The sequence below is a fragment of the Orbicella franksi genome, chromosome 5, assembly GCF_964199315.1.
Source record: "Orbicella franksi chromosome 5, jaOrbFran1.1, whole genome shotgun sequence".
In the NCBI taxonomy this organism is placed as follows: Eukaryota; Metazoa; Cnidaria; class Anthozoa; order Scleractinia; family Merulinidae; genus Orbicella; species Orbicella franksi.
In genome coordinates this window covers 15,568,685-15,585,402 of record NC_138149.1, presented here as the reverse complement: position 1 = coordinate 15,585,402, position 16,718 = coordinate 15,568,685, and the positions used below count along the sequence as shown (strand labels likewise).

The 16,718-nt window shown below is 37.6% G+C and overlaps 2 protein-coding genes across 2 annotated transcripts in view; one reads left to right on the top strand and one right to left on the bottom strand.

Annotated features, from left to right (window-relative positions):
• Positions 1-7,889: 7,889 nt before the first annotated feature.
• LOC145486386 (ORM1-like protein 1) lies at positions 7,890-11,885 on the top strand. Its single transcript, XM_081465035.1, has 3 exons — positions 7,890-8,417; positions 9,288-9,439; positions 10,338-11,885. The coding sequence occupies exons 1-3, from the start codon at positions 8,244-8,246 to the stop codon at positions 10,474-10,476; spliced, it is 465 nt and encodes a 154-aa protein (XP_081321161.1). The 5' UTR covers positions 7,890-8,243; the 3' UTR covers positions 10,477-11,885.
• A 652-nt stretch (positions 11,886-12,537) lies between these two features.
• LOC145486363 (BBSome complex member BBS5-like) overlaps positions 12,538-16,718 on the bottom strand; it is a 15,889-nt gene continuing 11,708 nt past the window's right edge. The window contains exon 16 of the mRNA XM_081465006.1: positions 12,538-16,367. Within this exon, the coding sequence (XP_081321132.1) occupies positions 16,260-16,367 (108 nt within the window). The 3' untranslated portion in view covers positions 12,538-16,259. The remainder of the gene's footprint in view (positions 16,368-16,718) is intronic.

The window sequence follows — 16,718 nt, the reverse complement described above, 5'->3', positions numbered from 1 at the left end:
TATTTGATAGATAACTTGAGACAGTTTGACTAAACAAGAGTAACCTTAGCCAGTTCCAGGCTCTTGGTCAATGAAGATCGAAGATCGAAAAAGCGAGTGGAGAATTAGAGTAATCCTAAAAAAAGCATTCGCCTGTGTTTTAAACGCAATCGGTGTTCAAAACGTTTGCAAAAAAGACATTGTTGAAATTAATTTTTTTCTTCACTCACGTAAAACTCAAGCCAAGCTGATAAATATAAACTAACGTAGGGTGGTCCAAAACTCATATTTGTGCCAGCAGTTTTTAAACATGTCCGTTTCATTTCATTTCGAAATCAATTATGAGATGGATTGCAAAACTGCTAGCTACATTTCTGGTTTTAATATCATAAACACCATGCAGTGACGACAGTAACTGCAATATGAAAGTTACAAAATAACAGCAGGCAAGAAATAATATCCAAATAACAACACACGGTTTAAATTTTTGAAAGGCATGTTTCGGATGACTTTCAAAGCTGGTATGACTGTTAAGACTTTCAAACCAGAGTTTTGATTTTTGTCTTAAACTGTGAACTTCCTTAACTTGTTTTTAACAGAATGTGATCGATTTGTTAAAATGGAAGCTAGCTATGTGTAATTTATGTTTATTTAAGCATATATCCATTGTTACTATGGTTAAAATGTCCAGAATGACAAATAAATTAGAACTTTCGAAACATCACTTCAATCCATATATCGTGAATCACTCTTGCATTCTAGCGATTTCTTAGACCGATCGATCGAATGACTCAGAAAGAGAGAAATATCTCATCACATAGGAGTGTCTTTTGACAATTTTATCAATCTAACGAAACTAAGGATTTTTTTTCATCATATGCGCAGTCACTTGCCAAAGTCCCAAGTTTGTTTAACGACTCTTTGTCTGCGACACAGAAGAAGCAAATAGCTACGCTAATAGTTCAATAGCACCGCCTTTGAAAAAGTAAATGACAGAACTTGCATTTTGATGCTAGCAGGGAGATAAATTTCTAGTTTCGTCCTGAACCAACTGGCTAGCAGTCTGATGTACTTCCAATTAATGGAACAAAATAATTGTCACATTCTATCAAGAACAATATCTTGGATTGCCAGCCTTTACCGTGATTGGCTATTGTCATATTCAGCAATTTTTTTTTACCAATATGCGAAACGGAACTTTTCAAACTAATCATTTCATAATTACTGCTTGAATATTACCGAAACGTCTGGATAGCAGGAAGATATTGCAACACACCGTTGGAGGCTGAGGTTTCTGCCGAAACATGTCCGTGAATTTTAAAATTGTCGTTATTTATTTAAAAGTAATTGCTTGGATATTGTGGACAACGAATCACAAAAGGAAGAGGTGGGACTCCATAGATTCGTTCGATTGTATTGAACTTCGCTGTCATAGCCTCCTTACCATCATTCTGCACTTCCTCTGAAAGTTAATTCCGTTTAAACTCGTCAGCACGTCATCCCAGCGACTATCTTGTGACACAGTGACTAGTCACTGAGCTTTAGACACAACGGCTTTGAAGCCACTGGTCTTCTTGTTGAATCTTAGTTGCCAGCCATAGTCAGCTGCGGCAGCATTAAGCCATCTGTTGGGCTTTTTGTATGTGCGTGGTAATTGTCAGGGTTATTTCGTCCCCATCTCTTCTAATATAGCGATTATTACATCATGCAATGGGCGTCAGCAATGGGCGTTTTGGTTACAATATGGCTTCTCTAACTCATTTATTGCTTTACAATTTCAAAATTTCCTTTCTACTGAAAACACCAAACACCTCGAAGTTCGTCAAAAATACTCCGCTACGTGTCGTATTTTCAACTCTCTTCTCGGTGTTTGGAAATGTGGTGAAACGTGGTCTTTCGTGTTTGATATATGTTTTGAAACGTTTTGACTGAACAAGAGTAACTCTCAATTTAAAAAAATGCGTACGCATGTGTTTTCAACTCAATCTATGCTCAAAACGTGTTCAAAAAAGACAAGAAATTGTTCAAATTATTTTTTTCTTCACTCACGGTCAAACTCAAGCCGAGCTGATAAATCTAAACTAACGAAAGGTGGTCAAAAACTCATACTTGTGACAGCAGTCTCTAAATATGTCGCTAGAAATCTCATTTCATATTCGTTTGATTTCATTTCCAAATCAATTATAATACCGATAATAAAACTGCTGAATACTAATTGGTTAACGAAGTTTGATATGGAGGGCACAGCATGCAAAACTGAACTTAACTAAGTCATTTCTAGTTTGTTATAAACACCATGCAGAGAGTGCAATATGAAAGACGGTATGGTTTCTTTAACTTTCAGCCAGATGTTTGGTTTTGTCAAAAGTTTTCAAATATTCATTCGCTTGCATTTAGCAGACTGTCATTGATTTGCTGAAACAAAAGCTGTGTGTAATTTATGCATATACTCATTGCCGGTATGACTAGGATGACAAAATGAAAGGGAACATTCGAAACGCTTTTTGTCCTATACACCACGGTTGCACACTCTCGCATTCAGGCGATTTCCTACACTGATCAGTCGAGTGATCCGACAAGGGAGAGGTACCCCATCACATCATACAAGAGCAAGTGTATTTTGATATTTCAGTGGATCAATCTTAAGTTGTTTTTTTTTTTTTCTTTATTTCTACGTGGAACGGCTTAATGAGGTCCCAACTTCGTTTACCGACTCCTTGTCTGCGACACAGTCGGAACAAATGGCTACGCTGATATCTGCATATAACCGAATCTGAAAAAGCAAATGATAGAACGTACTTTGTTTGATGCCTGTTGTCAGAAGAATATATAGTAACTTTTGTCATGTATCAAAAGGGAACAAAATAAGCGTCTTGTAACCATCTATTTTAATTGGCTATTGTCATATACAAACTTTTTTCCAATACGTAAAGCGAAACTTTACAAAACTAATGATTTTACCAGCATCTAGCATCTATCCTCCCCGTGCCTCGTAGTATATAGAAACTTTACAGAGGTCCTCCACTTTTCTCGGTCTGCTGTGATCGTTCTCGTTTCCTCCCATGAGCTCCACCCTGCCTCTTTCCGTTCCTTTTCTATTGTTCGTCTCCACGTTGTCTTGGGCCCTCCCCTCCTTCCACTCTTCTCTCTTTTAAGTCCTTGTATTGCTTCCTTTTACTTCACCTAAACTTAGCTCATTGACTGCCGAGCAATCTCCTCAATTATTTCACTGAACTCGAATCCATACTCTTCTTCACTAACTTATCGGGTTTTCTGGTTCTTCTCTGTTAAGCACTTTTTTTAAAGTGCTCTGTCCATCTTCACTGTACTTCGGCTTAGGAGGTTTCTATTCTTGTCTAACACTGCCGTGCTTTGCCTAGGTCTTTCATTACATAGCGTCCGGTTGGTGAGCTCATAAAATGTCTTCATATGCTGGTTTCCTCCGGCTTTTTCTGCCTCACTTGTAATATTGTCTATTCATTTTCTTTTATCTGCCTCTGTGCTCCTCTTCACCTCTCTTTCCCTTCTTACATATTCTGACCTGAGCCGTCTTTGACCCTTTCTGAGCTTGTACTTAAGATCTTCTTATTAACGTCTTCCCCTTGATTTATGAGGTCCAATGACTCTTTGCTGATCCATGGGTTTTTCCTTTTTTTCTGAGGCCTACCCGATACTGTTTTTGTTGCTTTTATGTATGCCTTCGTCATTACCCGAAAGTCTCTCTCTACTTCTTTCTCTTCTTCAAGTTCTGGCTCTTCATTCTCTAGGGCCTGCTACCTATTACGTAGGGTTGTGTTAAAGGTCTTAAGTACTTGCTCATTTTCCAACTTAGTCGTGTTGTACTTCACTCTACATTCAACTTTTTCTTTCGGTGGCTTCCTCAACGTTAGCTTGATCGTTCCAGTATCTGCATACCTGTAGACTCTTGTGTCAGTCACTGAAGTCCTGAATCGCTTGTTGATGATGACATGGCCGATCTGATTCTTGGTCTGTCCATCGGGCGACATCCATGTTGCTTTGTGGATGCTTCCTAAGCCCCACTCCGTATTTTCCCATCACTCGTTCATAGTCATGGTTTTCGTGTCCAATCTTAGCATTCATGTATCCAGTAACTATAATAATATCATTATTATTTCATCATCTATAACATCTTGCAATCTGGTGTAGAACTCATCCTTTGCTTGTTTGTCTGTAGTAGTGGAACGTAGTGGAATGCGCTATTCTATAAGGGATTCCGAAAACAAACTGGTTGTACCTCATCCACGAACTAACTATATGAAAAATAGCTTTAGTTACAGTGGTGCAACTCTCTGGAACAGCCTACCCTGCAATCTCAGGATTAACTATTAATCTTGTTACATATTATTAGATACCAGTCTTTTTCTTTTTCTTCGCGATTAAATTTCGATTGTAATCTAGTTAACGGTCACTTCTGAAGATGTATGTTGTACATACGAAACGTCAAGGAAATTAACTTTGTTTAACATGCGTTTTGGTTCCATGTTTATCACCGCGGTTTGTGTTTTGTTTCTTCTAAATAAATAAAATCTTCTGTGGATGGGTATACATGAATATAAGCTTTATAGCGGAGCCCCATACCTTAGAAAATTTGGTAACCCTTCGATCTGAAAAATTTTGGTTGTCACGTGACTGTCCCTACGTACGTAGGTCCGTCCGTCCGTGCGCCAATACCTCGAAAACTAAGAGAGTAGCACCATTACCATAGCTACATCTTAGGTTTTGGGCGTCCACGCTATTGTTAATTGACAGCCGTCACAACAAGCTATCCGCTGACCAATATCACGCGACTATATCGCGGGCTTAGGTTCAGAGCTCATCGAGGTTGCGTGTTTTTTAAAGTTAACCGCTGACCAGTTACTGGTTTACCGATTGGATCGCGGGCTCAAGTCACGTTATTTCTCCAGGGGAGAAAGAAGGAGTACTCGCAAAGGTAAAATTTCGGCGCAAATTTACCCCTGGCGCGTTGTTGACTTTTCTTCTGACATATTCCTTGTACAATCGTCTCTTGGAAAGTCCCTGATATATTACGTACGTCATTTTAGCAAAACCACACGTTGAACAATTACGTGCTCACAATTGATCATTTTTTGAGTTTCTGATCCAAGAAAAAATAATTCTCTTTTTCCTTTATCGTCAGCTCCGCTTTTAGCCTTGGCTAGATCTATATATTATATTTGGGATAGTATCTGGCTTGAATTATTCTTTCTCTGATAGGGTTCCACTCCATCAGAGCTCCAACTTCACTTTTTGACATCAATATACCTACTCCCTGTCTGTGGTTGTCATCATCTCTTCCAGAGTAAATTATGGTTTTTCCGTCTGCAAGTTTTACTTTTCCTTGCTCCGTCCAGTGAGTTTCGCTGTTGTTTATGATGTCTCCACCTTTCCTTTTTATTGCTCTTGCTGCCGGTGCGATGTTGCCACTTTTGTAACGTTCGAACATTCCAGTTGCCAACTTTCAGCTTGTATTTAGGGTGCAGTGGTCTAGTCGGCCAGTGACTGTCCTGCTGGATGTGGCTCCCGTGTGTCATTGGGTCCAGCCTGCTACAAAGTACGGCCATAGCGTGTCCTCGATGTAGTAAATTCTCTCTGCTTCTGGTTTCTGTAATAATTACGGGAGAGTGTTATCAGCCCTCAGCCCAACTCCCAACTTGGAGGACCAGGGGATCACTCTTTGTGTGGCTCCTACCCCTCGACCTGTTTGGCTAGGGTGACCCTACCAGTACAAGTACAAGACTCCCGCCGACATAGCCCTGAGGGGTCATTAGAATAAGCAAGCCACCCCACCACGAACAAGGCAGTGATCCCAATCGAAATGGAATCATTTTACTGATTGTTGATTATAGACTACGAGCGTCTAAAGAAACCTTCCCTGCTTTTAAGACAGACGGCGATGATGATGTTTCTTAGTCAGATTTATTTAGAAACACCTGTCTCAGACAGTAACGGTAATAGGAACGGTAAGCCAGAGGTACTTAATATTGCGCAAGCTCACTCTGCACCAACCCTCCTCCCCAAGCCATCCCGATCTGAATAGGGTGAACCTGACAAAAAGAGTAATTTATTTTAAAATCTTTAAGACTTGACTCACTTTGTAATTATGTTATGAATCTTACAAATACAGTATGCAATTTAAAAAAATGAGGGTGGCTGTGCTCTTTTCTGCGTAATATGGATTGTCGTTTTAGTTACCCTTTGACCTGCTTGGTTTTCATAACGAACCTTAGTCATCACAAAGGAGAAACTTCACTTTCAGAAAAAACCCATTTCTTGCATTTAACTATCGTAGCCGTTCATCAACATAGGCTTTGATCTTAAATGATAATTAAGTTATGACACGGTCCGTAAGAATGTAAATAATATTGGTTAGGAAGTTTCCCAGAACACCACTTTGCCGTGTCGTTTACGGTTCATACCTTTTTCTTGACAGCATTTTATCCCGTTGTAACGGCACCCGTGTGGCTTTTGTGTCACGTCTGTCACGTTTGCGTGACGATTCGAGTTTGCGTCATTACTTACGTCATTACTTCCCAGCATGCGCTTTAGTTAGTTTTAGTGCTTTCGACCACGCGGTGCCCTTGTAGCGAGGAAAGGCGTAAGTTTTCTGTCGTTTCTCGCATTGTATTTTTCCCCTTTTGTTCTCTACCACTCACGACGCTGTTATTTCAGTTTTGACAGTTTTACTCTGGAAATAAAGTTGCTCAAGCCACATGGGCCTTTGTTGTTTCTTTTACGAGCACCCGCGCCGGTACACCGGTACACATCTATCGGCTGTCATTCGTAAACAGTCTCCACCTTTCTCACTCTGTACCATCCCTCTTTTTCTTTCTTGTTCTTCTGTTTATTGTGATTTCTTTTGTTGCCTTTCTACCTCTTTGAAGTATTTAGGTTTCCTCTGTGCGCAAAAATTACTTTTGACACGTCGTGTTAGTGATATTTCGCATTTTGCATATTTTGCAAAATATGGAAAATATACAAAATAAAATAAAACACGACATGTCAAACACAAACCCAAAGTGACTGGTGATAGTTAAATTTTCAAATCCCTCCGGCGTAATGTGGACTCGATCTTAATTACCCCATTCGGGAAGGGCGGAGGTCGCCCCCACGGACTTAAACAGCCTATAACGCTTTCAATTAAGAAAAAGATTTTAAGGTAATTCAAGCTGAAGCTACTGTCAAGCTAATAGATGTGAAGAAAATCGCGAGTTTAACACGTCTGTCAAGATTAGAGATGAAAAGAGCAATTTCATGGCATTATAGGGCGAAAATAAGCTTAGCGCCAAAACGAGGCTATGCCTCGTGCGAGTCTAAGAAGAGAAGAACGAGGAGCACTTTTTCTTTAGATAAACATGTTAAAACGCACGTTTTAATTTGTATCCATATCAGATGAATATATCTGGCACTAAAAACGTGATTTAAACGTCAAGAAATATTCTGAAATTGTCTGCCTTTGAGGCGGGGGTCTACCTGAATTTAAATGAAGCTTTAGGAAGTTTAAAGAGGGATTAAAAAGAAAAAAGTTTTGGAACACCACCACGGTGTACGTCTACCAATTTTTAACTTCAAATTCTTATTCTAAAACAACAGCAAATCTTCCTGTTTCCAAACATTTTGCCAATTCTTTGAGAAAAACTATTTATTCCCAAATATACCCAAAAATCACTAAAAAATTCACAAAACAGCCCAAAACGTAGATATGTGGGATAAGCAGAGAGATTTTTGACTGCTTGGAACGTGAACGAGATATCTTTGCGACGTTATAAGTAATTAAGTGATTTGGTATGGGACAACCCTATTTTGACGCGAACGTTTTTTTTCAAATTTGGAATTTTCTTGTTTCTCATGTAGTTACTTTTACACTTTTAGGAATTTTTGGAACCGGTGACGAGAGCTAGTTTCCAATCCAGTCTCTTTACTATCCATGATCAAAATAAGTAAACCAATACTAAAAATTCCTAAAAGTGTAAAAGTAACTACATGAGAAACAGGAGTATTTCTGACAATTTCGCGGGATAACTGATATTTTCGCGCCAAATACGGATATGATCACATGAAATATCTGTGTAGTGCTTATATGAAGTACCTATTTCACGTTCACCTTACATCTCAGATGTTTCAGCGGTTTTGTGTACAATACATGCGTAGTAATGCGTCATAGTTTACTTTCGCGTTTTGCGCACGAAGAAATTTATAAAATACAGTTGTACAGTTCAGGACCTTAGTGGAGTGAACGGTAGAAAATGAAGGCTGAGAGAGGCCTCAGTATCAATAATCCGAACGAGTCCTGGCTTGAAAGCAAGGGGACTTGGTTTACGTATGTGTTACTCATAACTATTGGTCATTTGGTGATTCTGAGCATCCCGTTCTTCGATACACCGACTGCCTGGACCCTCACAAACACCTTCCACAATTTGGTAGGTTAGGGGTTTTGATCCGTGTATTTCCTGCTTATTTGGGGCCAATAATATCATTTGATATGATGTGTAAATTGATCTTGATTGAGATTAACGAATATGCAAGAACATTCCCGGTGAATCTGACAGACGTACATGTACAGATAAGTTTGCGTTTTGTTCATTGAAGTAACGATTGAAAGGATGTTGCGTTTTGAAGAAAATTGCTTGAAAACTTAAGGTTATTGATCTTTGTAATGATTCGTTATACTGTAACAGTGTTGTTGGTACATGGCTCCATTTTGATACAACTTTCGAAATTTTATCTATAGGCTGAAGAAAGAATTTTTGCCTCAGCTTTGATTTAGTATCACAGACAGGGAAAGGGTTAAGCTTATTTTCTATGAGATTTAACTCTTAAAGAGCAACTTCTAAACCCAATGTTAACTTGAGATATAATACCTCGGTGGAAAATATTTTAGTTGGAAAACATTAATAAGTAATAATCAATATTGAGTAATGCATGTGAATGTACATGTACTTGTAAGTGGCCAAATTATGTAAATTTTTACTAACTCCATAAGTCCCAAGATTTAAATATTAATCGTTAATCATCCTTTCTTATTTCCATGCATTATTTTAATTGTTGTTTGGAGAAAGTTTTGGTACTTCATACGTGCTTGTTTATGATTTTCTTTGCTTTAAATTCTGTAGTTGTGATACTTAAGTCATGGTTTCGACTATGCCACTACATTTTGTAACATTCAGTACAGGAACTTCACCTACAGGAAGGGAATTCGTCTGATTAGACAGTCCCTGAGATTAACATCATGTTATATTTTTTTTTCCAGCTGATTGACATATTAACCTGAGATTTAACATTTGTTGCAGAGTATGTTTATATTTCTGCATTACCTGAAAGGAACACCATTTCAGACAGCTGATCAAGGCAAGGCACGCAGACTAACGCACTGGGAGCAGCTTAACAATGGCGAACAATTCACAGAAACAAGAAAGTTCTTTACTCTGGTACCAATTTTCCTGTAAGTTTGCCCTGATTTAATTTTGGTGGAAAGGAAGGGATAGAACTGATAATCAAAAAATGAAAAAAAAAAAAAAGAAGTAGTTAAATCAAACAATAATTTATTATAAACATACAAAATTAACAGAAATTGTCATAAATTATTTAGCATTTGTCAAAAATTTAAGAGAAATATTCAAAATGTTGAAATTAGTGTGTAAGATAGAGTCTTAAGATAATGTCATTCTTGGAGCAGGAGAGAAGGGGTGGGACTCTATGACCACAGGTTCATCAACCTGCAGGTAGGACCCAGGATCCCTGAGAAGATATCTCATTCTTGCAGTATTTTGGCAAGTTTACAGGAAGTCAAAACACAAATGGTAAATAAAAATACTTTGCAAATCGAGCTCATTTTTCCACAGTCTGTATTATAATATCTCATAAAATGTTCAAAATGTCTGCACTGCTTATTCAGATACATTGAAAACCTGTTACGCCAGACTCCTAAGAGTACTACAAATATCGTTACTACAAATATTCACAATATTTGTATTTGCATATTTGTACTTGTTTCATGCATGATAATACACTTGAAAAAATTACTGATTGGCAAATAAAGGGAGTACAGCTTTCCCCTAACACAAGTGCAGAAGGGTGTATCATAGGTGCAAAGTTGTATAAACTGAGGTGCAAATTGCATTAAAGATGATTTAATTCCCAAGAAAACCAACAGAGGAAATTCTCAGTAATTCGACTTTTAAACCTAAAAACTGGTTGAAGGAAGTTGCACACCAACAAATCAGTTGGTGTGCAAATTCACCAAGCTTGAAGTTTAAAACTACTTAAAGTCAAAGGAACTGTGTACCAATCTGCGAGAATTGAATCAGTTGAAACTAATTTTTTTATTATTATTATTTCAGGTTTATGGTAACAAGTTTCTATACTAAGTATGACGGTATTCACTTTGTTTTCAACTCTCTATCCCTTCTTGGACTTTCTCTGGTTCCCAAGTTTCCACAGATGTACAAGGTGAGGCTGTTTGGCCTAAACAAGTACTGAACTCTGACACTGTGGATAATATGGAGCCCACTGGCCGATGAAGCATTGGAAAAAGCTCTAAAACAGAAGATTAACTATTAGTAAATTTTCCTTTCCTGGAAATTTACATAGAATGTGACACGATGGTTCCAGTCATTTAAAACGTGACAAAAACGTTGGGAATCGAACTTTCAGGAGATGTCATTTTAAGATAAGTTATGCAAAAAAGAAAGGAAAAAAAGAGGAAAAGAAGTAAGCAAAAAAAATTATCTGACACAAGGTTAATTAAAAACATTGAATATAAGCTACAGCAATCATAGATAACGTATATCACACTGATTTCTTATATTTCCTAATTGAGCTAGATTTGCTTGTGCAGGGTAGAGTTAACAGTTAATGTTACTTTTAGACCATGGATTTCTTAGCTTGTGGTTAGAAATGAATGATTTTTCCGGCACTAATTCAACAGCGGATGAAAGTAAAATAATTATATATAAGTCAACTTTTCTTTTTGTTTTTTTTGCCATGCATAACCCTTTCTCTTCAAGTGCTAAATCTAAGTCTCCTAATTATCGTGGTTCTAACTTTATGTTCTGAGGACAAAATGCTATTTTTTGTCCATTCAGGTGAAAGCTGTGGAATTGTACTTTTTGTGTACTGGGACAGAAATATTGATTTATTGTTTTCAACAATGACTTCATTTTTTCCCAACTCTGTTGAGTGAGAGAGTTATGCCAGAAAAGTGAAATCCATAGCATTTATTGTGAAGTTGCGTTTCTGATTATTTAACTATGCTGTAGTTCTTTGTAGTGTAAATTATGCAATAATTTTTCCATATGAAAGTAAACGTATGGTGCTGAACAAGGGATAAAGGCGCCGCTTATTTCTTGTCTGTGAAACATGAAATAAGTAACAGGTAATAATATACATGTACATGTAGATTGAAGCATTATGTAGTAGTTATCCAAAGAGATTTATGATAGAAACATGTGACCATGGTAACATTTGTCATGTTACGGTCTGGAGCTCACTAGAATTGTCAAGAATGAACAATAAAATACAAACAACTGAAAACAAAATAATAATAAGGGTACTGAAAGATGATGACAGTGGTTTTCATTTGTTTTACTGTAGTGCAGGTGGTAGAGTCAGTTTTTTTTTTTTAGATAAACAGTAAGTAGGTTACTTTAGTTATTACATGTATACAACCAGAGCAACTTTGCTTCTTGCTGGAAGCTTTCTGTTGTATATTAGCATAATTTAGAGCTTAAAAGTATGATTCAATTTCTCAGATTTGTTTTGGTTGTGGGCCAGGATGATGTGATGATTTCAAAGTCATGGAATCTGTTAACTTTTAAAAGGTTGACTCAATATTACATTTCTGTTCTGTATTTTTTCTGGGTAAGCATGTTTTGCAGGTTCTGCCAGGAGAGTAGATGGCTGGTACCATTGGAATTGCTGGGTTATCCAATGGTTAAACTTGGAAGTGCTCAAAAACGGCTCCACTGGATTATAGTCAATGCTGGTAATTCAATGTCCGTGTGGTTCAGCTGGTCTGTTAAAAGCTGTAATATTGCACTTCTATGGCATTCAAAACAATCCAGGCACAGAGTTGTACTGGACCCAGAAGGGGACTAGATTTTTGTCAACTTGCATGAGAAACAGACAATGTGATCTGAAAGACTGAAATACTGTTTTCCTTTTGGGAAATACAGGATGTTGTCTCAGTAAATGGAAAATTCATCATTTCAATGTGAATCTTTAAGTTCAAGGTAGTGATCTTCCTAAGAGAATTTTGCATGAAACAAGCGATGTAGTAATTGCACTTTAGTGAATGTCTAAATTAAGGTGCTTATCTCTTTCTTGTGCATGTGATTAACATATAGAGCTGTCTTAAACATTCAACAAGAATTCTGCTAAGGCAACTGTTTTTTTTTTTTTTCTTCTGATGAACAATAGACTTAAAGAATTTTATCACAGGAGACCTTTTGTGGTGAATTTTGGTAGATTAAGCAAGCAGATAAAAGAGCCTGTGAGCAAGGTCAATCTTTCCACGTTTTCTCTTGCTCAACAGTAGATAAGGTAAACCAAGTTCAGAAGCTTGATTACGTCATGGTTCCAGTGATAAATACTTTAAAAAATGATTTGTCTATTATAAAACAATTGTTTTAAAAATGATTACATGTAAGACTATTTATTGTGGAGTTAGATATATATAAACAATTATGTTAACAAAACAGTTGTGTGTGGTGTTATTTGGGGTGCATCTGGGTAAGTATGTCTGGAGTTCCATCACTATTCGATGCCAATGCAACAGCACTCTTGATGAATCTTCATCGAAACAGGTTGTTGTTTGCCTTCTGTTTTTGTTCACATATGAGAGTTTGGCTATTATATTTTATTCTGAGCATGTCAAAATGAGGGAAATCACTGTGAAGCCACTTAAGATAATTAAACATACTTTCAGGAACACAACTTACGATAAAGCAATAAGATTTCGCTTCACCGTGCAATATATAATTTTGATGGCATGGAAAATGGCAGAGGCTGACTAGGATCCTTTAAGGGAGTGTGAATATGCAGCAATCATTTCTTGAAGTGGATTATAACCAGCATGCATATGGCAGGTTCAAATATTAACGTTTCCCTCACTCTCTTTTGCATCCATTATTTGTGCACAACCCTCAGACAACTCTGACAATCCTTGCAGAGGATGCTATACCCTTGCCCGTGTTTCCTTCTGTAGCTGCCATGAGGGTTGATTTATTAGCCTGTGCAGGGGTTTCTGAGGGACTTAGCTCACACCTCAAGATGGAGTTTCCCAATGCCCCCAAAAGCAGAATTCTTACTACTCAGGGTAGTTGATGATGGGTACTGAAGTTCAAGAAGGGCAAAGCTCAACTTGAGTATTATTAAGCAAAACAAGGACAAGGATTCGAGTTCTGATTTCTTGCTTTTAGAGCAGTTTTCAATTGAGTGTTGGAAAGCCAAAACCAAAGTAATCACTCTAACCAAGCACAAAGAACAAAGACAATCCAATGAACCAGTTAAAACTCAAAGTAATTACATGTAGCTGATGCAAAATCTGGGAACGTGTGCGAACAAGTTACGATTGGTTTTGGTTTCACTTCTGACTGAATGAAAAAGTCGCAGGAGTTTTTTAAGGCAATCGAATGAAAACAGCTCTAACTCATTTGTTCAACTGACCTCTTTTTTTGGAAATAATTCTGTAAAGCATTTGTTGCCTTACAATAATACCAACTAGGGACAAGGAACATGACTTAACAGACAAATATAGCAGGGCCTAATCGCAAAATCTGATTAAAATATTCACTTGACAAGGCGACTAGAGAGGGTGGCAGCATACAGCTTTTACAATAAGTCCGATGGGACTGACACATCAACTTATTTTCAATGAAACATTGCAGTGCTCCCTTCACAGCTACATCTATTCTGAGACAATGCAGGGCTTTCATTAACGGCTGGGAACCAGGAAAATTGACCGGCCATGAGGATGACTTTGCCCCTCTGGTTTAACCATCAAGGGAAAAGTTTCTTTTTAAGAAGCAATATGTCAAACACAGGACACAGTGTTTCATCAGGATATCCAAACACTGAGAAGAGAGTTGAAAATAGGATGCGCAGTGGAGTATTTTTGACGAAATTTGAGGTGTTTGGATGGCCGATGAAACATTGTCTCAAGTGTTTGATATCTCTTCTCAATCAAAACAAAAAATAAGAAGTAAATGGAGAAGTAAAATCGTCAAAATCTGTGCTAATTAAGACCAGGTACCCAAACCTCCTTCATGGTAGTGATGTTCTGTCTTAACTTGATGAATTATTAATGAGTTTGAGAAGTTCAGTTCAAAACATTTTGCCCAACTGAAAACCAGGTACACTCCTGCTTAAAACATTAATGAAACCCCTGATAATGTATAATTTTGCAGTTATCACTCAGAGGTCAAAATGTTACGTGTCAACACCATATTTTGTTTTCATAACTGCTTTTTCTAACAGGAATGCAGATGGAGTATAACATATATAAGTAAGTGTATTTACAGTACTTTATTAAAACTGTCACAAAACACTATGAGCATTTGGAACAGAAGAAAAGTGTACAAAACATGTGCTGTCAAGTGCTCTTTTAATAAATTTCTTAAGTGCCTCAAATGACCAGAGTGAGAGTGTTTTTACAATCTTTATAATACACATTTACATTCTTGTGAGAAACAGTAGCCTGTCATTTTTTGCTTTTTAAAAGACTTACAATGGAGTTAAGGTGAAGTCTGCATTCTAGCCTAGTGGCCCATCTGAGGCGGGCACCCATTTTTTCTGCTGTATGGGCGGCAGGATAAAATGCCGGTTCATTGCAGGGTTATTGTTTTACCCTGATTATTAAATTTGCCAGAATCGATGTTTGACACCAGCGTGGAGAAAGGTACTGACTGTTCTGGAGTGCAGTACACTGGCAATGTGTAGTTCCAGAAAATATCCATACCCACCCCAAGGCCGGTTAATGGAAATTCCGAGGGGGAGGGGGGTTTCAAAAGCCCATTTTTTTTAAAGGAAAGTATGACACTAAAATGGAATTTCCGGAGGGGTGGGGGGGTTCAAGCTACAAAACCTTCTGTGGGAGGGGAATGGATATTTTCTGGAACAACACAATACAGGCTTGGTACCTAATGTGCAGTTCCAGAAAATATCCTTACTTCCCCCACAGAAGGGATTGAAATTTCCTGGGGGGGGGGTGGGGGGTTCTCTAAGATCAAAAATTAAAAGAAATGTATAAAGTTTAATCATTTTGAATTTCCAGAGGAGTGAGGAGTTCTTAGAAAAAATCCCTTCCATGGGGGAGGTATGGATATTTTCTGGAACTGGACAATCAGAGAGAATACAAACTGTGCAATACATGAATAAAATTATATTCCAAAATGAATGGAGATTAAAAGCAAATGGCTCAAGATCAGTGCTGAAGCATCTCAAGAGTGGCTGATGCTTGTTAACAAAAACGATTTTGTGAAGAACTGAACACAGAATGAGTTCATGTATGATTAAGTAACAAGATCTGTTCCATCAACTACACTGTAATGTTTGCCTGAGCTTCCAAGATGTTCTCTTGCAATTTTTGGACAAATTCTACCCTTTAGAAGAAAAAACAACAACAACTTGCATGATTTGAGAGTACATGCAGACTTGCTGATAACCAACTGTACTTTAAAATGTATTGTCATATATACTGCAGTGTATACCTGCCAACTTTTTCTGAGTTATAGGCATGAGATTTTATCCTTGGAGTGTCAGGTTTTGCGAAGATGACACAATCATCATATCCAAAGATTTCCGAAGATGTCCGAAACTTCCGAAGACATCTGAAGACGTCCGAAGTGTTCGGAAGATAGCGGAAGCCTAAGGCATGAGAGTTGGCAGGTATATGTAGCGTTGTCCCGGGATTATCCACAGTGCCTCATACAGAAGGTTTTTGGTTTGACCCCCTCCCTCTCCACCCTTCCAGATTGTTTAGCTTCACACTTTGAAAACTTTGCCTCCACATTGGAATTTCCAAATATGACCTTCCTTGAGATGGGCATGGATTTTTCCTGCAATGGCACATTCTACACCTATATTTTCCCTTACTTTTTGTGACAGAACAAGGAAACGTTCCATTTTTCCATTAAAACAAATATTTTGTTGCACTAGCTACTATTTCATTTTGTACAATTGAACACTCTGGTAAGTTCATTATTGCTACCAAGATTTTTTCAGGATAATTTAAAGCTGACTACTGTCACCATTTCTTTGAATTCCTACTGACTAGGGACAACTTCCCACAGTCCTTGTAAAGTGAAGCCATCTTTTAATTTCTCCACTGCTAGTCCTAGCTGGTCTGAATACACTGGCTCACGATCACTAGACTACAAAAGAAAAAGACAACAAAATGGATCATGTTAGTCTTGATACTAGGTAATATAGTAGATTTCACCTGATGAAATAATGTATTTTAGTCGATTCTCAAACTCATAGATGATTCATCAAGTTTAAACAAACAAAATCATGACTGTGACAATGTTTGCCAAGGATATCTTAATTAGCATAGATTTTCAAGATTATGTTTCTCCATTTTCTCCTTAGTTTTTGTTTCGATTGAGAAGGCATATCAAACACTCAAGACAGTGTTTAACCACATTTCCAAACACCTCAATGTCCATCAAAAATACTCTGCTATGCTTCATATTTCCAACCTTCTTCTCAGTGTTTGGAAATGT

Bases quoted from the DNA above. Each gene is read 5' to 3' on its own strand.
- LOC145486386 (XM_081465035.1), top strand. From the start codon at position 8,244: ATGAAGGCTGAGAGAGGCCTCAGTATCAATAATCCGAACGAGTCCTGG. The intron at 8,418-9,287 runs GTAGGTTAGGGG...CATTTGTTGCAG, and splicing joins CAAACACCTTCCACAATTTG to AGTATGTTTATATTTCTGCA. The intron at 9,440-10,337 runs GTAAGTTTGCCC...TTATTATTTCAG, and splicing joins ACTCTGGTACCAATTTTCCT to GTTTATGGTAACAAGTTTCT.